The 25,890-nt window shown below is 38.7% G+C and overlaps 1 protein-coding gene across 1 annotated transcript in view; it reads right to left on the reverse strand.

Annotated features, from left to right (window-relative positions):
* Positions 1-2,682: 2,682 nt before the first annotated feature.
* The window catches only part of ZDHHC2 (zinc finger DHHC-type palmitoyltransferase 2), a 53,987-nt gene continuing 30,779 nt past the window's right edge, over positions 2,683-25,890 (reverse strand). The window contains exons 5-13 of the mRNA XM_053916502.1: positions 22,759-22,828; positions 22,026-22,058; positions 19,156-19,276; positions 16,908-17,040; positions 13,411-13,537; positions 13,019-13,111; positions 9,386-9,498; positions 7,677-7,750; positions 2,683-4,797 (exon numbers count right to left, since the gene is read on the reverse strand). Of these exons, the coding sequence (XP_053772477.1) occupies positions 7,710-7,750; positions 9,386-9,498; positions 13,019-13,111; positions 13,411-13,537; positions 16,908-17,040; positions 19,156-19,276; positions 22,026-22,058; positions 22,759-22,828 (731 nt within the window). The 3' untranslated portion in view covers positions 2,683-4,797; positions 7,677-7,709. The remainder of the gene's footprint in view (positions 4,798-7,676; positions 7,751-9,385; positions 9,499-13,018; positions 13,112-13,410; positions 13,538-16,907; positions 17,041-19,155; positions 19,277-22,025; positions 22,059-22,758; positions 22,829-25,890) is intronic.

Raw genomic sequence — 25,890 nt, forward strand, 5'->3', positions numbered from 1 at the left:
TATGTATACGGACTTTCCTTCAGTTGCTGCTTTATGACTTCTGGGAGTCATTCCCATCATCTACTTCCCGCCAGGTGTAGTTTTTAAAGAACTCTAAAACATGTTTGCATGTTATACTAGGACTAGTTATGTAATTAATACACACAGATGTTTGATTAGCCCGTTTAAGTTGCTTTTAATGCGACTGCACATACTGATAGAAGAGTACATGAAGCCTGAACTCTGGCAATAGCCTTACTTTCATAGCTGAATTTAAAAAAACAGAACTGAAGCTTTCCATGGTATTAGTTCGTATTCAGCATCAGCAGAATTCTACTTTGGCAAATTATGTTTTTGCTCAATGTAATTAAGCACCTGTATCTATCGGAACTATTAAATATTAATGCATTCAGGTCAGGATTGACCTCCATACACTGTTAAACCTTCCCTGGAAGATGTAACATAACATAAATCATGAAATAGTACTGTCTGTCCTTTATGAGCAGTGAGCTCCTTTATGTAGCTTAACCAGAATTGAAAGTCCCTTATCAAAAGGCCCCCTTTGGTTTAATTGCTAGTCAGAAATAAGTCAACAGATGAGTGAGTAACCCTAGCCACCCCTGCCTCTACCCTCCCCCCACCCCCAACTGCACACTAAATACGGAAATACTGACTACTGGCTATGAACATCAAAGCTCTACCATTGGGCATTTGTCACCAGTTCTGTTTTTCCTGTCACTTCAGTGAGAAAGGGCTGCAAGTGATTTCAAGCCTATTGGCAATGCCCAGACTCATATTTAATATTTTTGTTGGTATAAGAACAATTTGCAGGGAGTCAGATGGAGCCCTTCGTTAACCTAGACTGCATCATGGCAGAGCATCTATACTTCCATCCTCTTGTCTGAGGGTAGAAAAGACATCCGTTTCAGAGCCTCTTGTTATGAAGGGAGATAGATACCGTATGTTTGGACTATAGGACTCACCCCACCCCAAATTTGGGAGGAAAATGGGGGTGCATCTTACAGTCCGAATGCAGCTTACCTGGCTCGCTGGGGGGGGGGGGTGGAGCGGGGTTCCCCCCCCATTTTCCTCTAAAACCTAGGTGCGTCTTAGGGTCCAGTGCGTCTTATAGTCGGAAAAAACAGTACATCCTACTTTGGTCCGTAGCAGTTCTTAGAAACAAGCCTATGTGAATTCATCCCTTCATTGATGACCACTGGATACAACCCTATAAAAGAACAACAAATGCATCATGGCAAAGAGAAAAGGAAAGTGCACGGCCTGGACCATTATGAAGTACCAAATAATTTCCTGTGTTCTGTGAAAAAATGAGGTTTTTGGGTAATTCCAAAGGAAATACAGTGAGGCAACAGACTGCTTAGTTTTAAAATCAAAAACTTTAATGTCAGCATGTGTTTAGTGCTTTTAATAAGTGACGTGAAAAAGTTGCTAAAATGTCAACAAAAGAATCTGAATTTTACCAAGATGAGGTTTAAAAAAATTCTAGTGGTATACCAGTGTAAAAGAATAACAAACAGTTACGGTGTGTGTGGTCTGCTTCCACATGTAAGAGGAAGTATGTTCAGAATTGGCTCTGTGCAAAAGGAGTGTAAAAGCTTTCGACGGAAGGATCTTACCTAGAGACATTGTTTGGGCAAAGCCATTGTCCAACTGTGTCACTGTGGACAAAATGTCAGCAGATTTACTGTGTAGTCTCTGGGTAGGTGTGATGGTTGTACTGAATACTTTCCAGGTTTACAGCCAAGTGGTTTTCCTACATTTACCATTTATGTGGTTTGGCTTTTTATGTGGGTTTTTTAAAAAATTCATAACGTTATAAGAACTGTCACTTTTACAAGTAAGTATTTGATAATATGTGTATACTAAAGTATACTGTATAACTTAAGAATCAGCTCAGCAAATTGACATGTATAGCAACACAGGGAAAATTTGCTAGCTTATGATATAATGGGGTTACCAGGTTTTTCATGGGTTCTTTTGAGCCTGAATCACATACTTACTAGCTTAAATTTTTATGAACATGGTTTACAAACCCTCTGTGCTTGACTTTCCTAGTGAAGATAGTTCTGTCGAACATCTGCCGTATTTCCAGTACTTGTCTGTTGATTACAGTGTGCTCGAGTCTTACAGCCCGTTTCCAGTGTCCTCAGAATCATTTAACTACTACTGAGTAGTGATCCCATCCTGTCACACAATTCTTCTCAAGAAAAACCGGTGTTAGGACCAGGTTGTCGGCATGAATTTGGCCGGCAGTAGCGAGCTCTGGTAGACGACTAGGAAAAGTGTGTCTGCAACGCGGGTCAGATCATCACGGTACAGGAACGTCATATAGACAACTACTAAAGGCGGTTAACCAGACTTTATTACATATAACAGGAGGGAATTTGTGGGTCAGCCCTTCCTTGAATGTCTCGTCACTATATTTAGATGCAATTTTTCTTTTTCTTTGAAAAAACAAACCCTCTTTCACTAACAATGGCAAATAGTTAACTAATAGGTACGTTTTATAAGTATGTACAAAATGTAGGTCTATTCGATGTTGCTTTATTCACCCAAGTAAAACTGATACTGCGTACCTAATGAGATATGCCATCTCCCACAGTTATAACCCCTAGAACTATAACCCCCCCGAGTGAACAAAAAAACCAAGATTATCCACGGTATGAAACAAAAAGGGAACCATTACAACTTAATGAAAATATTTTATTTTTAAAAATGTTTTCAAATCTGGATCTAACGTGTATTGACTTAACGTATTTCGATAATCACATGAAAGACCTAAAGGGGGAGAAGATTAACAGTACTCTAGCAAGGTAAAGAATAAAAATCTCTCTTTTTCCCCCTCGCTTCTAGTTAGTTTGATAAGAGGGAACACCTCACAATCCTGACCCCGTAGAAACAACTGTAGCGCTGTGCTTTGAAAAATCCCTGGCTGCATATAATTCTCAGCACATCACGTGGCGCTGTTGCCCTTGAGACGTCTAGCAGTAGCTATAGGTTCCAACCTGGCACTTCAGGTAATGAAACATGACCCCAAAATGCTTTAAGTGAAAAGTAAAAATACACCTTATGGAATCTCTTGAAGCAGATTGTCAGATTTAAATATTTAGCTTAAAAAAATTTTGGAACAAAACCCCCTGCTATCCAACTGTTCAAATAGTTGCTCTCAAATGATATATAAAATGAACTGGGCTGATACTGGTTCTCCCATTAATTCATTTAATATAAAACATTTTGTATTTTTAGTAAGGATGAGTAATTACAAGGATTTATTATTACTCCATTATCCTCTGGCCTTCTCTTCTGGGTTGAATTTTTCTCCTAGATTTTGAGAAGTTTAATACCATTTTCTCTTTGATTAAATACCAGTTCTTTAGCTGTGTAGTTTTAAAATGTAATCTGCTTTAAGTTTGGAATATCAGTACCAAAAAAAAAAAAATGTTCACAACTTATTCTAATCATGAACATTTACAAAACTTATACTCCAACAAATTAAAGAAGAGTAAATAACACTTTTTTTAAAATAGTGCATACAAGGCACAAGAGCTTTTTAGTATATTTACTGAATCCTAACATTTTGGCATCAACAAACACACCACTTTATCTGAAACTCAATTTCCAAACAGCACTCCATTATGTTGAACAAAATTTCCCCCAAAAAGTATGTAATTTTTTATGAATTGCATCATTAATCTTAGTATGAGGAACTATATAGTTTAACTGTCATAATTTTTATGAGAGGACACAAATAATATAAACATAAATGAAGGATTAATCTATTGACCCATTGGGAATTCTTAACTGAAATCCAGTATTTTTGCTATGTTTTATCAAAGGAAAAAAAAATTAAAATAAATTTTAAAAGCCAAACTGGCTAAAGAATATCATAAAATAAATCAATTTTCATAGTTGTTGTTATAGATTTTCCCCCAACTTAAAAAGATTAGAAGAGATGAAAAATACAGGGTCCAGCACAAATAATGCTCCCTATTTATTACAAAATCTTTTATTACAAAACCATAAGCATGTAATTCTGTAACATAACAATATCACAATCAAGCACGCCTTATAATATTTTATGAGAGATGTTCAAATTAAAACTATACATTATTACACCCATATTATTACCCTACCAACCACACGCAAGCAGGCCTTACTTCTGCCGGACCCTGTATATTTCGGATATAATAGAAATGTATTCATTCTGACAAAATTTTCTAGCCAGTTGCTTATCAGTGAGCTCAAGCTTCAATGATCATACTTATTTTCTAGCAGGGAACAAAAGCTAGAACTAAAGTCTAGCAAAACATGGAGATCTCCAACTGTAGGTCACTGGAATTCGGTAGTGAATTCACTCAGTCTGAAGCTGGATTCACATCGGAAGGAGTAAACGAAGTCTGGCCACCTCCACCTTTTCATAGATAACAGGTTTTACAAATGAATCTTATAACCATAATGTGACTGGAAATCTTTTTAAGTCTCAGTACTTTCATCTTAACTTCCTGGATCAGAATTGTGACCAAGTGTTCTACCCAATTATTTGGGTGAAAACTGGCCCATGAATTTACTCAGTTTTTATGACAATATATTGTTGCCCTTGATTCATAAACCATAATTATTTTTAACATTTAACAGGAATTTGTGTTAGTTGAAACAGTCTGCATCTTGAATTAAAAATGTGATGTTTTAAGCAACAGCTTGGAGAGGACTCATCCATTCGTGTTCTGCGTGTCCGGCCAAAGGGAAACAGGTGCCCATGGGAAGCCTCTTCCATCCATCCACCTACAGCATTGATACCTTGACATGAAAGACAGAAAACAGGAAACTGTCGTGTTAACTATTACAAACACTACAAACCCCAACTCACTCATTCAACAAACACCTCATTTGTTTGTTGCAATAACATCCCTTGTTCAAAATTAAATGTTTTCTCTACTAGAAGGCTCAGTAGATGTGTCCTTGAATACAGACCTCCGCATGGATGCTTCTCAAGCTATCATGTGCATACAGGGACCAGAGGGTCTTGCCAGGGTGCAGAAGATACAGATTCAGACTCAGCAGGACTAGGGTAAGGCCCCAAATTCTGCATTTCTATTAAGCTCTCAGGTTAGGCCAATGACACTGGTGTGGGACCCCAACTTGGGGGCAGGTTCTTCTTTGTCATTAGTCCTGCACTGGTCTGAGGTCACTAGACATTTAGGGTGACAAGGGCATTAGAAAGGGGACTTAGGGAAACAAGTTTAAAATTTCGTACGCACAGAAGCACAGCTTTTTCTGTCTATAATTTATAAGAGGGGAGGTTGGATCGGCTAAATTTAATCTACACTGGCACCACTGTGGGTCTGGGCACGTAAGTATCTGGGACCTGTGCTAAGAGATATTTTATTTCTCAGCGTGAAAGGCCACAGATCATTTACGAATGTAGTTCAAAAAGAACAACATGAAGATACCATTTAGTAATATAAATTAAGCATATCAATATTGGGTAATGTTCAATATAAATGCATTCAATGAATTGCTAAGTCTGAGATGTAAAGCAGAAAAACTATTAAAAGCTTTTTAAAAAGTATCTGGAATATAAGCTACCTTAGGAAAACTCAATTTTCTTAGAGAAACATTACATCAGAAAATCACTTTTTAAAAAAATGTCAATGAAGCTGATTCATGCTGTTACTTGGTTATTATGACCATTAATCTCTCATTCAAATGTCATAAAATCAAGTTTTGTGACATTTTTAATTTTAACAATGTTATTTTATCACCTGTTTCCAAAAAAATGTTTATTTAGAACCCACTCTGCCCGGCACTGTTCAAAGTGTTGAGAATAATGCTGAAAAATGCAACACTGGTCTTGAGTCAAAACACTGGGACGTCTACATGGCGTGACATCACTATGTGAACTTGCAAAATATCTAACATGTGAGCTCACAAACGATGATGATTATCACTAACAATTCAAAGTCCAAACAAAAAAAGCGCCCGTGAAACTTCCCATGCTTTACAGACCTGTGTTCTATGAAATATTTATTTGTGGTATTGGTTAGTGATTCATATTTGTTTATTCATGGTTACACTTTAAGAATTATTTCCAGAAATTTGATACTGTCCCTTTGCTATTTGACCGTATTAAGATTATGACATTTTCCACTACCCTAACCATAGTTACAGTTAACCAGATCTACCACACCCGCACGTGCAGTCCTCCAAAACCAAACAGTCCCTGGTCAAATTGCCAGGTCAGTATTTTGCTGATATTAAAAAGCTATTCATGAAACCAAAACAAAACAAATTTAAAACAATTTAATTTTTTTGAGGTATCTCCATACTGCTTTCTACAGTGGCTGCGTTAATCTGTATTCCCGCCCACAGTGCAAAATGGTTCCCCTGTCTCCACATCCTCGCCAGCACTTGTGTGTTGATTGCAGCCCAAGTGTCTGTCAGTAGATGAGTGGATAAAACGACTATGGGATACCTATGCAATGGAATATTACTTGGCTATAAAAAAGAAGAAAATTTTACCCTTTGTGCCAGCATGGATGGACCTGGAGAGCATTATGCTCAGTGAAACAAGCCACTTACCCTACCATATGATTTCACTCATGTGGACTCTAATGAACTGAACTAACAAGCGAAATAGAGACAGACTCGTAGCTGGAGACAGGCTGACAGCTCTGGGCAGGGAAGGGGCAGAATAGGGGTGGAGGGACTGAGCAAAAAGGAAAGCACTCACAGACAAGGAAAAGAGCGGTGCTTGTGGGGGTGGAGGAGGTATAAGGTGGGTAAATATGGTAACGGAGAAAGTTACAATTAAAATTTTTTTAAAAACATTTTGAGGATTAAAATGGGTTAAAAAAACACAAACATTAATAAAAACCTCAGATACCTATAAATATTTCGACACTAATGATTTTGTTTTAGATGCTACTGTCTCGCTTCTCTTAGACGTTAATATTCCAGATTGAAGTTTTGTAAATAGTGTTGTCTTGATAACTTTAATGTTCAACCCTTTATATTTGTATTTATTTGTGTATATTTGTCTCCATGCTTATGGCTTTGTTTTAAAGGGACTCTTTATTATATTTTTTCTATTGACTGCAGGCTTATAAATAGGTTATCAGTTAAAAAAAACTGATTTTGAAGTACTGATTTAAAAAATTATGGTTTAAATAAAGTGATTTGGACACCTCTTGTTTTAAGAGGGAGGTCCTACTGTTACCAGAAACAGGGACGAAAAGGTCCATGCTGACTAGATGTAATTATCTTGCACTCGGACCTGGTAAGGTCCTGCTGATGGACCATCAAGGACATGACCACTGTATATCCTGAAGGCAGAAAAGATCTAAAAAACTGTACAATCCTGTAAAATGACAAGAGAACTGTCATGTAGACCTCAACATTTTAGGATCCCCCCTTGCCATCTACTGTATTACTATAAAAATGAACTTCGTTCATCAACTTATTTTTAGTTTCATCAGGTTAACCTGAATACTGGCTAATGCTGAGGCTCGATCCGTGTCTGGAGGTCTCCAGCTCGATTACGCCCTCCCCAGGGTCAGCTAAGACGTCTTTTAATTTGAATCACGCCGAAATAAGTAACAATGTTTATGGAAACAATGTGCCCTAAGGGAAAAGTGTTAAAATATAAAACATAACAATAAAGGAAAAACTTCACTCACTTTCAAAAACATGAATTTATTTTGTTTGGAGAGTTACGTCTCATTCTCCATGGTCAGCGCAGGGTTGCTCATCCCTTCAAGGAAGAACAAAAAAAAATGAGAGATGCGTTGAACCTGGCACTTCTCATAACATCGTAAACCATCGTCTCCTAATTCTTCATCAGCCTAATCACTCTAGCCAGGCCGATCTCTGAGCCCTTTCTCGTCTCATCCTTCTCGTGCTTCTCTTCTTTTACATCATCCTTTAAACTCCGGTTTCTCATTCATCTAGCAACGTAACAAAAAAATTAATCCAACGTGCCCGGTAGTTAACAGCACATAAAAAAACAAGAAATCATTTATATGTTAATATAGAACCACATGATGAAACACGAATCCTCTCTGAAAGACAGAGCTCTTTGTCTCTCCAGCCCCCGCAAAACTGACCCCCAACTATTCATGTGTTCTTTGCCTCTAAGGAAACTGATGGATTCAACGTGCAACTAGGTGTCATCAATTTCTTGTTCAGGCAGTGCCTAGTCCTTCCCATAGGCTGGAAAATGGAATGGCATGTGCGAAGGTGGAGAGAAACCAGATTATGAATACTCAGATGATGGGGATGTTCTGAGGCTATATACGGAGGAGGGGCGAAAGGAGGCTTACAGTTGTGAGTATGCAAAATAGTTTATTCTCATACTATATTTACTAGTTATTGTATTATCCATACAAATAACTATAAACCTACTTTCCCCCCACCTTGTATACTGTTTGAGAACAAGAACTTTTAAAGCAAGCCAGTATTTTAGGAGAATATAACTGATTATATATTAAATTAGGTCCTAAATCTGCCTTAGAATTTTTAGTCAGGACAATCTAGTCGTTTGTCACCATACGGAAGTGATTTCCAATAGCCCTGTAAGTAAAGTGCGTAAGCCAAAGTCAGGCAGCTCTAGGAGAGAGCTTTAAGAAAGGACTAGAAACGAAAGAGAACTCAGGAATTCAGTGAGTCAATCTGGTGATTTTCCGGCTAACAGTGTCACAATGGCGGATGTATGGTTCTGTACTTAGTTATAGGGACACCACACATACTTAACTTACAAGAAGTTAAAACAAGGACTATTTTCAAGGTAAGAAAGTTAAGTCTATGAGGTTAGGTAACTTAACAAGTATCACATATTAATTAGATGCCCACATTAGGATTTAAAATCAGGTCTGTCTGACTTCAAACCTTGCTTGTTCTTACCAATAAAGAAGTAATCAAAAGATTAAGATCAACAATAACAAGAGAAATATGAACAAATTACAGGTAGCTCACATTATGTAATTATACAGTCACTTCCTCATTTTTAACTGGATAGAAATTTTAGGGTAACAGAACTGTGTAATTTGGTCCTTCACAGCTGATACTTTTTAATCTTTTTGTCTGAATCACATTTTTCCATTTAAAAAAAATTGTCCTTTGAGTTTATTTCTGTCATTTAATATACAGTAATAAAGATTTGGTTTTAAAATGAAAAAAAAAAAAGAAGATCTTTCATAAAATGGTTTTCCAGAACTAAGAGACATTAATCAAAGTGCTTCACAAATACAAGTTCTGAAAATAATCCTAAGTTTACACTGGAAGCTTGACTCCAAGAAAATTCCTAGAGGTAATACATTGGACTTTTTTTCACTTCTTTAACCTTTTAAAAATAAAATACATCAAAAAGGCCAAACAGGCACGCCCTTACCAGCTCTGTCTTTTCCTGGGTCTGTGCCGCTCTCCGACCAGGACTGCGAGTCGGTGAGAAGGTGGCTCTGGGACTCTCTCAGCGGCTTCGCGGGAAACTGATGGTTTTCAGGACTGAGGAACAATCATCATCATCACAATCGTTACATTAACCCTTGACAGTATTGAGGTGAGTGTTTCTCAAAGTACAGAACTGGAACTGAGATAACTGTGCAGTAGGAGTTCCCCAAGAGAACTGCGGGAATACAGGAACGATTCAATCACGCTGACTCACAAAGAGCAAAGTGTTCTCTCTTCAGTTCCCTTTCATTCCTCTGAGTATAATGAGATCACGATCTTTAACTCTGGCAAACATCCGCTTTTAACACAAAGACTTGGCCTCAGACTTCTTAGTAGGTAAGGGAATCTAGTTAGACCTAACAGCACTCTATTAATAATCAATCTTCCTTCACCTTATTCTCTACCTATGACAAATTATACTAGTTTCTCATGTATGCCAGTGATATGAAATTTGAGATTTAAAAATAAATCTCCATGCTAATTTAAATGAATATACTCATATTAAAGAAATACATTATTTTTAAGTGGTATGTGGATGTGGAAAAAAAAATATGAAGGTAATGGTAGAAAGGCAAGTGTGAGGAAAAAGTGGCCCAGCATTTTCTAAAGTGGCCTAACTGGTCCTGAACAAAGAATTCCCTACTTTCTATGAGACTGAAACAACAAATTTGAGCACCGTCTTGCAGGGGTGTTGAAAACATATGACATTGACGAGTCTTACAAACCTGGTGTTTAATTTGGGAAAATGAAGTCTTAAAAGAAGAACTTAAGTTTTAAAGTTTAAGCAGGCATGCCACATATCAACATATTGGATGGTATGAAAAAATAAAATGTATACATAAAATAACATTTCAATTAGATAGAAAAAATTATTGGCATAGAAACTACTATTTTAGAATGCCCCAAAGTACTAAGTATAATAATGTTCAAGAGAAAAAAAACTACTTAAAATTCTTCCAAGAATAATTTCACATATTTCAGTTATCTGTAACTGTCACTTTTTACAGGACATGCTTTTGCACCTCAGTAATTGCCTTACATCTAAAATTTGAAAATATTTCAATTTTGGACAGTTTTATCATACTCTTATTAAAATTTTAAAGGTAAATCTTTAAAAATATCTCCCATTCATATGAAATTTTTTTTTTTTACTCTGATTCCTATTATCCTATGAAAAGAGGCCATATGCCAGGTACAGCTACAGATTGAATTGGACAAGGTGAGGCCACTCGTTAGCCTTGATTCTGAGTAAGATGGAAAATCAATGGAGGTTTTTGAGCAGAAGCATGACAAAATCTGATGCATGTTTTGAAAGGATCTCGCTGACTTCCTTGTGGTGAACACACTGGAGTAAGGCAAACACAGACCCAGGGAGGTCAGTCAGGAAGGAAGTGAAACAGCTCCTGTGAGAAATGACACAGAGAGGCTCTGAGGGAGGATCGGGACAGGGCTTGCAAATGGAGTAAATAAGGCAACTGCAAGACAGGACCCTAAAATGACCCCCGAGTTTCTGCCTGAGCACCTGGGAGAATGGAGGTCACGGATACTGATTCACAGATGGAAGAATGGAGGAGAATCAGGTCTAGGGTGGGCATGAGGGGTGGGCAGCTGGAATCGAGAGTACTGCTTTGCCCCTGTTCAGCTGGCGATGGCTTTTCGACATTTAAGGGGCAATGTTGAGTAGACAAGCAGCTACTTGGGCAACTCTGGGGCACAGAGGAGATACAGAATCGACCACAGAAATTTTATGAGGTCTAATCAGGGGAAATTATAAACTTCTGTAGCAGAGACTTCATCTGTCAAAATCCAATCCCAGTATTTAAAGGGAAGAAGGAGAAAGCTGGTTACATCTAGTTCACCTCTCTGGGTATCAGTGCCAGAACTGGGATCTCTCTCGATACCCACGGGACACTTAGTGGGAGAGAGATTATCTCGAAAACCCAAATAGTCTTAAACTACAAAAACCACTTAATAAAGATAGAAAACATTATTGAAAACTACTGTTAAGGTTTATAAAAGCTATGAAAACCTAACGGCTTATTAAAACTACTTTTTTCCACACCAAGCTATAAGAAAAACCATTAACATTTAGCTCTGTGGAATTTTCAAGCTAAAACTCCGAGGGCATGACCCACTAAGACTCTGGTTCCTCTGAATGTCCCCTGTGAAACACATTAAAGTGGCCTCCTCATGAACTGATAGTCTGGTCTGTACACTGCTCCCTGGGGGTGGGGTGGCAAATAGCTTTCATCTCATGGCAGCTGAAAATAATTTGGAACGGCCGCCAGAATCGCTGCCTTGAGAAGCTGGCTGGGGTCAGGCCAGACTCCACAGGAGAAAGCACTGCTAACGATGAGAAATACGCAGCTGACTGGGAGTGCTGGTACAGGCGCTGTGTACACGGCATTCTGGCAACTAAGGAAATCTCCAAAATTTAACCAAGAATGCTATGATAGTTATGATTTTGCTATTGGACTTCATTAAAAATGTAAACTATGGTCATAGTCAAATAACTATTTTTTTAAAGACTTTTTATTTTTTTAAGACTTTATTTTTTTTAATTTTGTTTTTTAAATGTATTTTATTTATTATGCTATTACAGTTGTCTCAATTTTTCTCCCTTTGCCCCTCTCTGCCTGGTACCCCCCATTCCCTCCAGCAATCCCCCCATTTGTTCATGTCCATGGGTCGTTCTTTGGCTTCACATTTCCTATACTGTTCTTAACACCCCCTTGCCTATTTTGTACCTACCATTTATGCTTCTTAATCCTTGTACCTTTTCCTCCGTTCTTCCCCTTCCCCCTCCAAGTGATCTCTGTATCTATGATTCTGTTCCTGTTCTAGTTGTTTGCTATCTTAACGATATAAAAATTAGTGTTTCAAACTTAAACATTCACATATGCATAGCATTTTAAATGTTTAAGTAGTGTTTCCTTTGGGTAGTCAGCAGGAAAGTCAGAATCAGATTTTAGGCCTTCCTCAAGTTCTTGACAGACTTGGAACCAAGGACTCACAGCATGGGCAAGAGGCTCCAGATCACACACTGCCAAGAACTCCTCCCTTCGCTGTCCATGGAAAAGCCTCAGATAAAGCTTCAGGTCTTCAAAGAGCATTTCGAATATGGTGCACGTCGCTAATGAAACTGCCAAGCAGGTGTCTGGGATCTTTGGTTTCCCAAGGCCTGACCCAGGGTAGTTTTCTCATCTCTTTGTATCAGTTACCAGAGAGGAGGGACTGGGTGGGTCAGAGGGAAAGTTAACCCTGGATTTGCTCACCTGATAGCTAGGGACGCTACTCTAGTAAAGTACTATATGTTTACAAATCACAGTATGCTCCAGTCAACCAAAATGCACAAAGAATACCTGATTACCCACCGCCCAGATCAGTAACAGAACTCCACCAGTATAACTGAAGCTCCCTATACCGTCCTCCTTTCCTCATTCCAAGTGGAAACCATTGTACAAGAGTAAATTATCTTATGTTCTTAATTTTTTCAAAGAAATATATAACCGAAGGATACACAAGAACAGAACATGTTATTCGAAAGTAAAATAGAAAAAAAATATGGGATTACTTTTTGGATGCTGAATTCAGTCCTGCAGGAGTAGATGGCTGTTCAGGGTCTTGGTTAACAAGGCAAGTGGGAAAGGAGCAGCCGTCCCCTAGACTGTAAGGAAAATAAAATCTTACAACCGGGCAATAAAAAAGACAGCAGAGTGAACTGTTACAAAGTGCTCATGTCCGAGCAGAACATAGTCATACTATGGCCAAAACATGTATCAGACACTGGTTTTAATACAGTGTTGAAGGAGATGATGAGTTAACTGATTTCCACACTGTTATAACAGTGAATCATAAAATCATATAAGAGTTTAAAAAATAAAGAGTTTCTGTCTGGAATAATGGAGTTCCTTTGTCAACTCATTTTCATTAGTTTAAAACCTGAAAATTTTCACGACAAAATACCTTGAAAAAATGGGTAGCAACCAGTACTTCTTCTCATCACCAAAAACTTGTCGCATATTTTTACTGAAACCCAAGCTGAATCCATTCTTATCTGTTCCGTGTCGAAATACTGGGCTTCTAAATGCCTCTATGAAAGACAGTAATCACATGAGTGAAGAACATATCAGTCAGTAGCCAGTAAGTTCAGAAGTGACTGGATTAAATAAAGAAACTCGAACATCAATGGCTGGCCCCTTGTGAGTACGAATGTACCTATCAACAGCTCAGCAATATGGATTGTCTGTTCTGTTTTAAAGTAACCAAATAATCACATTTATTTTATTTTTAAGTAGCCTATTAACTATTATAGCAGCACATGTGTGTTGCTGAAAATACAAACATGTCAGGAAGTGAAAATTTTACATCGTCTAAATCTTTTTTTGATAGATGGGTGGGTGGATGGATGGATAAAGATATATACAAATCTACAGTTTTTTAACCAAAAGGAGACTATGTTTTACCTAATTCTATAACCTGCGTTTTACAGTCACTAAGCTGCATTTTCTAATCTTTCTAAAATTTTATCTCATCCTAGGAATACCTTTTTCTCCAGCTAACCAAAAATGGACTTTAAAGCTTGTTTGTCCAAACCAACATCCAGTGCAGAACCCTACAATGGATGAGGTTATGCCCACTCGGCAGATGGAAGCTGAGGGTCAGAGAGGCTGTAGGACTTGCCCGAGATCACACAGCAAATAAATGTCAGGATGAAACCTGAACAAGCGTATCAATGTTCCTCCCATAATGCTACCCTTTCTTCTGAGATGCGAAAATCTAAAATTTTACTTTTTCAATATGAATAAACAATAAGTGTAGTGAGTTTTGCCCATTATTTAAAAAATAAAACTCTAACTAGCAGAGTCAAGGTGCTATGAAGAATGTGGCAATTTGCAAGATCCATAACATTTGTTACCCTAGGTTACGTAGGTTTATATTAAAATTTTTATGATTAGAGGACCGTATTGTCCAGAGAAGTCCTTTCAGTGTTCCAAGGTCAATCAACAAATTTTAGAAATTAAAACTTCTAGAAACAATTTACTTATCATGAATTAAAACTGAATTGCCCGACATATATTATAAAATAAGATACTTTGTTTAAAATTTTTTATACCACTTTTCACCCTAATAGTATCTGCTATAATAAGACTTCACCCAAATATTAAATATGATCATTCTTTGACTATAGGAATCTTCACTGACAATTATAACAATGGAATCTCATGGTTTGAAGTGTCCTTTGAGATCATACGGATTTATAAGTTCTGGTTGGATGCGCAAACTCCTAACCTTGGTCTAGGAGACTCTGTAGCTTAGTCCCTGCTTACTCATCAAACGTCATGGCATATTTTTTGTTTTTAGCTTTCTCTGCCCCCACCATGTGGATGGTGTCTCAGACACTGCCGGCTCTTTTCCTATAAGGCTTCTTTAAAAATTGAGATGAGATTCACAGAACACAAAATTAGGCACTTTACAGTGAACCATTCAGTGACCTTTAGTACATCTGCAATTTAGTGTAACTACCACTTACATCAAGTTCCAAAATATTTTCATCACCCCCCCAAAAAACCCTATACTCATTAGGCAGTTGCACGTTACAGCATATTTCAGTCCTTCATTCTTTGTGGCTGAATAATATTCTTATACATCTCATTTTCTCTATCCATTTGATGGGCATTGGGACTGTTCCCACCTTTCGGCTAATGTAAATAGTGCTGCTATGAACGCTGATGTACGAATGTCTCTTGAATCACTGTTTCCGGTTCTTCTGGGTGCGTACCTAAGAGCAGAATCATTGGGTAATTCTCTGTCTTCCACTTTGAGGAATTGCCAAACTGTTTTCACAGTGGCTGCACAATTCTCTTTTCCCCCCAGCAATACATGAAGGTTTCAGATTCTCTACATCCTCACCAAGACTCGTTTTTCGCTTTTTGATTAAAGCCACACCTGGTGGGTGTGAAGTGGTGCCTCCCCGTTTTCATTTTTACTTCCCTAATAACTAATGATACTGAGCATGTTTTCGTGTGTTTGTTGGCCACTTGCATGTTTTCTTTAGAGAAATGTCTTTCTAAATGTCTATTCCAATCCTTTGCCAATTTTCAAATTGGGCTGTTTTTTGTTGTTGTTGAGTTGTAAGATTTATTTCTCTATTCTCTATACTTGGCCCTTACTAGATATATGATTTACCAATGTTACCCTCATTCTTCAGGCTATCTTTTTGCTTTTTTGATAATGTCCTTTCATGCACAAACACTGTAAATGTTGATAGTGTCCAATCTAATATTTTTTCTTTTGTTGCTCATGCTTTTGGTCTTCTATCTTAGTCACTACTACATTTGAGGTCCTGAAGATTTAGCCCTATGTTTTCTTCTAAGAGTTTACAGTTTTAGTTCTTCCATTTAGTTCTTCCATTTAGCTGAACCATCCTGAGTTCATTTTTGTATTTTGTGTGAGGTAGGGGACCAATTTCATTCTTTTTCTCCCAGCATCATTTGTTAAAGATCTCTTCTTTCCCCATTGAATGGTCTTGCTACCCTTGTTGATAATCAATTGACCGAAGATATGTAAGTTTAGTTCTGGACCCTCAGTTCTATTCCATTGGTTGATCTCTCTCTCTCCTTATACTAATACCACATGGTTTTAATCACTTAAGATTCTTATAAGTTCTGAAAACAGTAAGAACTTTCTTTTGTGTGTGTGTGTGTGCGTGTGTGTGTATTGTTTTCCCTATTTGGGGCCCTTGAAATTCCATAAGAATATGAGGATCAGCTTTCCTATTTCTGCAAGAAAGGCTTTTCAAAATTATAATAGGAGTTGTACTGAACCTGAAAATAAAGTATTGCCACCTCAACAATATTAGGTTTTCTGATCCATGAACATGGGAATCTTACCATTTACTTAGGTCTTCGTTAGCGTCTTTCAGAAATGCTTTGCAGTCTCAGTCTCCTAGTCTTGAACTGATCTGATTAAATGTATCCAGCATCCCGCCTCCATCTCAGGCTTTTGGACATACTGTTTTCTCTGCCTGAAATATTCTGGCTCTTTTCATGACTGACTTCTTAGGTTAAATGTTTTATTTCAGTGAGCCTTTCCCTGGCCACTCATCTAAACAGGTACCCTTCCACCTTGATTGGTACCTCAGCATCCTTGTCTGTTTCCTTTAAAGCACTATGTATCTTGTAATGACTTTTATGTCCGCTTAATGATTTTCTATGTCCCTCACGAGGCTGTTTTGCTTTTACTCACCACTAAATATACAGAACGCTTTCCATACAGTGGACAGTCTATAAATATGTTAAATGAGTGAATCTGTGTCTAAGTCACATCCCACAAACCATTGTGTGGAGTAAGAATGATTTCTACCACTTTAGGACAGGTTGGCATTTCATCAAATGGCGACTTTTGATGAATATCTATTTATGTAGTTAAAGTTCTTTTAACTGCAGTAATTGGATACTCACCCAATGTAGACTTATTTTTGCTGACTAGCCAACAATGATAGCCAAACAGAGAAGACAAGCTCACAGAAAACATAGCTGCAGCAAAGAATAAAAACATAATATGGAACTTGGCTTGAGTATCAGGCAGACCATTCTATAAAGAAAGGAAGAAAATGAAATGTTTTGTCAAAGGGATAAGTATTCCCCTACTTTTATAAGTAAGATTTTTTTTTTTTTGGCTTAAAATCTTTCTTAAATTTAGGTATGGAGAAAGATACGTGGCTTTATGTTAAAACTTTGAGAAAAAATATATAGCATCAGATCAAAATAAATGTTTACTGGCCTATAAATATATATGGAAAAGATATTCAAACCTGGGACATATATTTTGTTTGGCATAACCGACTCTTAGAAAAACTGGTAGTGTGTGTGTGTAAACTCTAACGGAAGAAAATAAGATAAAAGGAACTATAAAATATACTTTTGAATTTACTACTTGAACATGTTTTATTAACATACTACAGATTTAGAAATAGTTGTCTTAAAATGCCATAAAATGAAGGTTAAGTGGCACAATTTAGCTGCTACGTTCGCTGATGTTTTACTTCCCTACGAACAGCAGCATCGAGAACACACAGGACACCACAGCCACAGTGATGCTTCAGCCTGCTGTAAGTAGCAGCATCACAGAGAAGATGGACACTAGAGCATGGCACCTGCCTAAAATACACCTTACGGTACCCATGTGATAGGACGGGCCATCAGAAGCAACACCAGTCTGACTCCCATTGCAGGTTTTGTCCAAGGAGACCTGTACTCGGTCTGGAATGGCAGACAGGGGGCTGTGGGCACTCGGGGAAGCTCCGGAGCCGCTGGGAGGTGTCTCCTTCTAACGGAAGGTCACACTGTCTCAATGCCCTGTGGTATCTGTCAGACTGACACAGGTCACAGGATCTCACTGCCAGCTTTTGACAGCAGAGTCCTCACAGTGAAAACTCTGGTTATTTCCTTAGAAAGACAGTGTGGTGGGAACTGGGCCCATGCCCAGGGCTGCGGAGCAGCGGGGCGACACTGTCTCAGATGTTCACTAGGGGCCATTCTTCAAGCTGGACACGGGAAGTGCACTTGAACGCTCGGAGCATGTCCACACACATATGTGTTCCTAGTGCTTAGCAATGTGACTGGCACATATGAGGTGTTCAGTAAACTTTTAGTATCCAGTGTGTTTAAAACCCCACACGAATGATCTGGCAACTGAGAAAGTCTTACCATAATAACAAATAATTTTGCAATTCTGGCAGGGGATAAGAGAGTATTACCATTGTTTGGTATTCACGGGTATCTTTGGATATTTAAATACTCGATTTTAACTTTGTTTTGCTTACATTTAAAATAAATCGTGTAGAAAACAAATTATTTGCCTTAATTAAAGCCAAATCAAGCAATACCTAATAAAAATTAGGGACATTATAGTGTAAAAATACATCTTTTTACAACATAAAGAAAACACTTCTATTTTTAAATACTAAGAAACATCTTATATAGTCTATTCTTGCTATTCTCAGTGATTATGTTCTATAAAGTTGCCGTGAACACTGGATTCATCCCAGGGAAAATACGGGGTTTGGTCCCAGTGCGTCTCCGGTCGCATTTTTGTCAGCTGATCAGTACATAACCTGTTTTGGGGGGTGTTTGTGCTTAAAGACACCTTACTGACAACTTACTTAACATTTATCGTTGATTCGTCAACATAGAACTCACTCCCAACATCACTATAACTCTCATGCCTCAAGGAAGCGCAGCCAACACACCTACTTTCTCCATAAAGCACAACAGGCTGGTGCTCAGAAACACTAGACAGTGCTTTCAGGACTGTGTGAAGACCATTCTAAACAGAGAAATGACCACGGAAAGCACGAAAACGCAAAAAAGGCAAAAAATAGACCGAAAAGCACACTTGGGTAACAAGATGAGAGTTGAAACAAGAAGACAGTCTCCTTGTTTGATCTCCACTGAGAACGGGCCACACAGATGTTCGGCCACTCTGTGCACATCTGCAAATGACCACACAAGCTCTGTGAGTGCTGATTTGGGGGTCACAGAGAAACTTCAGCAAGATGGTAAATTCACAAATGCGGAATCTGCAAATAATGAGCACTGACTATAAATGAGCTCAATTCTATAACATCAGTGTCTGAAATAATTCACTAATGCAAAACTATATTGAATATTGTTGTATACCTAAAAAGTCAACAAGATAATGACTTACTGTCCAAAATTTGATAAAATACTGTAAATCTGTAGCAGCAATAAAAAGGCAGTACAGCAGGGAATAAGCCAAGAAAAGAAGGAAAAATTTATAATTTGAAAATCCGACACAATTGTTCACCCTGTTGACAAAACAAAAACATTTTGAATGAGTTTTACATTTCCAACACAGGTATACATACGTTCTACCTTAACACAGCATGTAGTTTCCTAGCATTTAAAATGTATTGGTGCTTCTTAAGTCTAACTCCTAAGATTTCTTCACACATATAAGCATTTTAAAATATCTGCTTCAGTGCAGAGAAGTTCTCCATTCAGATTTTTAAAATTTGATATGTAAAAAATAAATAAATAAAATTTGATATGCAACACTGCTTTAATTAATCATAAACCATATAACTCTACAGTTGACCACTGAACGACAGAGGTTTGAACCTGCATGGGTCTGTTTTCAGTAAATATACAGTCAGCCTTCTGTAACCCCAGGTTTGGCCTCCATGGATTCAACCAACCTGGGGTTGAAAACAGTATTTTTAATATGTGACTGGGAAGCAATCTGACCCCAGTATGTAGGTATGCGATCTGAACCTACTTCAAAAACTTGGGAGTCTTGTATCTGTTCCCCCTCACTTGTTTAACAGGGTCTGTCAAAATTAGAAAGATTGTCAAATTTTGCTGTCAGTTTCTTACAAAGTCAAATTAATTGCAGGTTTAGAAGAGAGGCTATGCAGTCAACTAGAGCTTTCTCTGTCTGTAATTTCTGTGAGTATGTCAAGGACACGGCAAGCCGTGTAGGTATGGACTGCTTGGGGATCGTCCTGGTCCCTTATTCTTTAAGTTACACAAGTCAGAGTCAACTCTGTGCCCCTGATTTCTTGACCACTCAGCTAAATTCCTCCTAGAACACCCCTCTATCCAGAAAAAAAGGGTGTGTTCCTGTGGGTTCCCCCTAAAACAGGCCCTGAGATGAGAACCTGAATGCAGTTGATTTGAAATAAGGAAGGGGGAGAATTCAGAGCAGCGTGTGTCCTGAAGCAGGCGCTCACTGGCTGAGAGCGGCCTCTTGAAGCATTAACACCCTCCCTGGCACTTCGGAGCAGAGCAAACCCCCCAGATAGAAGAGGGGCCGCAGGCAGAGCACCAAAGAACCAGAGGTGTCTCTGGTGGGGAGCTGTAAGCAGGCATGGGAACTGTTGACCCTTCCATAGCACATACGGTGCAGTGGACTCACAGGTGGGTCGTGGGGATATGGGTGGGAGGGTAGGGGGACACTGACCGCATGTGCTATGGAAGGGTCAACAGAGGAATAAAAGGATGATTCGGGCTACTTATAATTAAAGATACGGGGGAAATTACTTCATGAGAATTTGAACAGAATGAATACAATGGATGAAAGAAAGAGGAAAGCGGGAGAATGGATACAGTCAAAATGAATACAAAATAGAGGTGAGTTACTGACATCCTTTTTGAGAAGGTCATTGTCATGGCAGTTAAGGGGCTTTGACATGGTAAAGGAGAAAATGTACACGGACAAAAGGAAGAGGCGTCCTGGAGTGGGTATAGTTAAGACAGCAAACCTGACATTCCCCCGTGGTTCCCTGCAACTAAGACGATCATTCCCTGTATGTGTACAGGGTCTGGCAGAAGTAATGCCTGCTTCAGTGTGGTGGGCAGGGTTATAATATGGGTGTAATAACTTATCACTTCAGTTTGAACTGTTCACCTAAAATGTCACATGGTGTGCTTGAGTATGATATTGTTATGTTACAGAATTGCATGCTTATGATTTTGTAATAAAAGATTTTGTCCTAAGAAAAAGGGGCATTATTTGTGCCAGACCCTGTATGTTTCAACCTATAACTGGTGTCACTTTCTCCAGTGCCCCCCCGAAAGAAGACAAGGCTGTGGCACAGTCATACTTAACGTCCAAGTCCAAGCCGGCTGACAACCTCAGTGGGACTGTCAAAGGCACGTGTACACTGGGATGAGAATTTACAGGGGAAGGTAGAAAAACCCACCTTCATTAGTTAATCAGATCTTTCAAATAATCCTCCATTAAGTCAACTAATTTCGTGACTTAGAAATACTTTTTTATAAGTGGAACCTAATCAACAAAACAAACAAGCAGGCAAAATATAACCAGAGGCACTGAAATAAAGAACAAATTGACAGTAACCAGAGGGGAGGGGAGAGGAGGATAATGGGGGAAAAATGGGAAAGGTTGTCAAGGAACATGTATAAAGGACACATGGACAAAGCCAAAGGGGGTAGAATTGAGGGTGGGAGGTAGGGATGGGTTGGGTGGGGGTGGGTGGTGAGGGGAAAATGGAGACAACTGTATTTGAACAACAATAAAAAAAATAAAAAAATAGAATGGAAAAAAAGAAATTAAAAAAAATATTAACACATTCTAAGTGGAAACCCTTGTCTTAACATATGTGTATATTTGCATATTTGCTATTCTATTCTACCTGTTAATGCCAAGTTTTATGTAAAATAAATCATTAAAGTTTTAGATGAATTAATAATTAGAAACTTCCAATGAGGTATTGTGTTTATATATATGTACATTCAGGCATAATTTGTGGGGAGTATTTTAGAATTTCTATGTTAACACATATGCACCCAAAGAAAACCATTTGTTCTGAGCAAATACGAGAAATTAATTTTTAAATTGTTAAGTGACTAGTTGTAAAATTACTTCACGGAAATTCTCCTGAATAAAGACTCTCCTGAACTAATTAAACAAATGCCACAAATTAAATATGAAAGTACCTCCGAGATCAGCTAAGGCAAGATTTCAATCATGAAAAGATTCAAGTAGAGAAACGACTCCGTTTAGTAACTTTTGAGGCACAGAGACAGACTCACCACGGGCAATGATGGTCCATCTTCAAGATACATCTGAAAAAATCCACACAAACACAAAACTTAACACCCCATAAAAATGTAGCCCCATTAAAATATAAAAACTACATAAAAGTTATTTCAAAGGAGTTGCAGCAAGTAAACTATTACAAAATTATTTATCTAAATGTTGAATAACAGCAAAAGTCCTCATCTAAAATAAATAGCCAGTTCCAGTTATGATACAATAAGAGAACGTGCAACTCAAACACACATGCTTTAACATCTAGAAACAAGGCGACGTGTTAACATACAACTGTCTTATGCTAAAGAAAGTGCAAAGTGTCAAGAGATTCACAGAAAGTCTGGATAAAACTTTTCCTTTACTATCAAGCCCTAAGCCAAGGTGCACCGTGCTTGTGGTTATAGTACGTAATAACATCTGACGGTCATGAAGTCAAGGGAGAAATCTTTATAAAGGTGGGAAAGAGTCACAACAGAAGTATTTACTAAATGAAACGAGCCAAGTCTGGGCTGCTGAAACTCCTGCACTTCATTCATGTAGGGTGACTCTGGGGGAACGGGATGACTGATTTTGGCCCTAAACCACACTTGTTATTAGTGCACGTGATTGGGCCAGTTCTATTTCCTAAATAAGGGAGAAAAGGAAATACTCTGGGAAACAGTGAGAAAAGAAGTGCATTCAATAAAAAGATCACCAGCATGTAAACATGTCAGAAATAACAGATTTTCGTACTTATCGCAGACGGAGCAGTGGTGGCAGCGATCTGGTTTGATAAGCTGGCATCTGTCACAGTAGCGGATTGCTGGGGACAAGAAGATCCACTTAGCTTTCGACTGAACAGTGAGCGGACGCAACTAAAGGGCTCTTATCATCCCTTCAAATTTAAATTCTGGAAAGCACACCCTGTTTAAACTTGGTAAAAATGAGATGTTGAAACACTTAAACAGAGTGACTTGGCGACACTCTCAGTTCTCTGGGGAGGGTTCCCATGGACAGAGAATCTTTGGGGGAAATTTTTCTAGGGATCTTCAATTGTCGGGTTACCGTGAGGCTCACAAAGGGTGTAAATATGTCCGTTTCTATCCAAGTAAACAGAATGTCTCTCTCAGCTAAATGAATTATTCCCTGTACCCTGCCAGGATAACTGGGGGAGGATACGACCACATTTTAGAAATTTTATGCGAAACACGTCTTTGACATTTGTGAATAAACTCTATCAGTTACGTAAATAGGGAAAGATCTCCCATCTCTGTTGGGTGAGGTACAGGCTCAAAACTATTAGGAGTACTTCCAGTAAGAATTTCAGTCCTTGTCACTGAAGAGCTGATCCTTTGTTCTCTAATGCAGATACCAAGACAATTATGAATGACTGATTTGGAGAGGCTCTTTCAGTCCCAGGCATCTTGACAGGGTACAAGCAGGCTACCAAAATCACAGGAAAGCAGTTATTAAGTGGGCACTTCAGTAAGACCAGTAAAACCAAACTTGTTAATTTAAATTTTGGAAAAAACTTGCAGTAAATAATTACCAGCGTTATGTTAGCTAACATTATCTCTTTAAAAGGAAACAGTTGCTTTACACTAAGAATAAAACGAGCTTTTCTTAGGCAACAAGGCCTAAATGGAGCTGTCTTCAATACAGAAGTGAGTTCTTGATCACCCCTCACAACTCTGTTTTTCAGGAATTGCAGAGACGAACAGCACGGCCTTGCTGCTCAGCTCCTGTGTGGAAAAAGCCCCACAGGTGCATTCCAGCAACACTACAAGGTCCCACTGGTTCCCGCGAAGTATGAAGTGGAAGGCGGTGTTGTCCAGAGACATATAATGTGATCCACATGTGTACTTTTAAATCCCCTAGGAGCTACCTTCAAAGAACTAAATATCCAAAATATTAGAAGATATAATCAACACAGCCCTCGCTGGTGGGGCTCAGTGGATTGAGCACCAGCTTGCTAACCAAAGGGTCACTGGTTCGATTCCCAGTCAGGGCACGTGCCTGGGTTGCAGGCCAGGTCCCCAGTAGGAGGCACAGAAGAGGCAACCACACATTGGTGTTTCACTCCCTCTCTTTCTCCCTCCCTTCCCCTCTCTTTAAACATAAATAAAATATTAAAATAAAAGATATAATCAATAAAAAATATCAATAACATACTTTATGGGTTTTTTCCATACCAACTCTTTGAAACCTCTTATGTACTTGACACTTAGAGTTACATTGTAAGTGCTTGGTAGCCACCAGGCACTGGCAGCTCGTAGTGGGCATCATGGTCTAAGGCACAAAACTTCCAGGTGACATGTGGTGGCCAATGCTAGATTCTCTCTGGGCGGTGAGTATCTCTACTTTAAAGCACATTTGGAAAAAACCTTTCAAATCAAAGTGGGCAACAACTCACAGGAAATCAAAACAACACAGAAAAAAGTTTTTTGTTTATAGCCTTTTATAAACAGAAATTTAGTCTTTTGATGAGAAACACTCCGTGTTCCATATTATGTCCAATTGAAATCACCCCAGTGTCACTTAAAATCAACAATCTGATTATCATTTAAAAACTCTTTACAGCCAATGAGGAATTTTATTTTAACTGTCTTGCTCCAATTTTTACACTATTCATATATTATTTATATAATTTAAAATTGCCTTGGTAAATGTTGAAAAGAACACATTATTGACATCTATGTACAATGGTAAACTAGTCATGTCTCCTCTCATTGTTACCTTCCTAGTCAAAACTACAATTTTTTTTTTTTGTAGGAAAAGATCAAGAGCAAGAGAGAGCTAAAATGTAAATAGGCCTCATTAATAAAAATGAACAGTAATATAACAAAGTTTGAAGAGCTCTGTTAGAAAGCAGGAGGTGGGTGGATCAGAGTAATGCACAGAACAAAGAGGAGAGTTGAACGGACCTTTTGTTTTACATTATTTTTACTCTATTTTTCCCATTATCATTTATCCCCCCTCACTGTCTTCCACCTGCACCCACACCAGTCCTGCCCAGCAGTCACCACACTGCTGTGTGAGCAGACCCTCACCACCCTGCCTGAAGTGCGCCCCACAGCCCAGTCTGCATGGGGCTGAACTGTCCTCTGTGTCCAGCAGGCAGTTTAACGCAGGGAGCTGGCCTTTTTCTCTTTCAGGTTTGGAGGAAGTACTGTGGATTTAAATTGGATGGTAAAACCCTAACTTATATTAACCACCCACTTTCTTCAATTCTCTACAAAGTGTGTGAACAGCAGCCGAGCCTTTCAGTTGCTTTAATCCACAGACTTTCCCGGGAAGTTATCCAGAGAACACCAGGGTCGCAGCGGGTGTGGCTGGGGGTGGGTAAGGAAGACCCCCTCACATTTCTGCCTGGGTGCGACTCTGGCTGCTGCACTTCTCAACCATGCCCACTTTTCCATTCTCCGTATTCTCGGAGGGGATCAGCCCCACCCGCCTTGTGATCTATCTATTAGACTTTGTGCGATTTCATTTAGTCGGTGCCTGCAGTCAGTTAACATTGGCTTAGCAGGCACCCAGAATGTCTGCATGGAAAATATAAACACTACGTTAGGAAATCCAGACTCTATTCCCGACTGTCACAAATACTGGGGATTATAAATTCATCTCTGGAGACGGGCATACAATACCTGAGAGGAACAAGAGATGATCGCCTTAACACTGTGTAACCTACGCAAGGAGGTGACTTACAAATCCGACATGCAGCTGTTATTACTGATGAACACTCGTATTTGTCCTGGTGTGACTTATGCTTCAGCCCTTTCTCTTCATTCAGTGTGCCAGGGGCAGTACACTGAAGAACGGCACTAGAAATGAGGACGCTTGGTTTGTGTACCTGGTACCTCACTATCAGTCACTAATTCTGGA

This window comes from Desmodus rotundus, chromosome 13 (assembly GCF_022682495.2).
Source record: "Desmodus rotundus isolate HL8 chromosome 13, HLdesRot8A.1, whole genome shotgun sequence".
In the NCBI taxonomy this organism is placed as follows: Eukaryota; Metazoa; Chordata; class Mammalia; order Chiroptera; family Phyllostomidae; genus Desmodus; species Desmodus rotundus.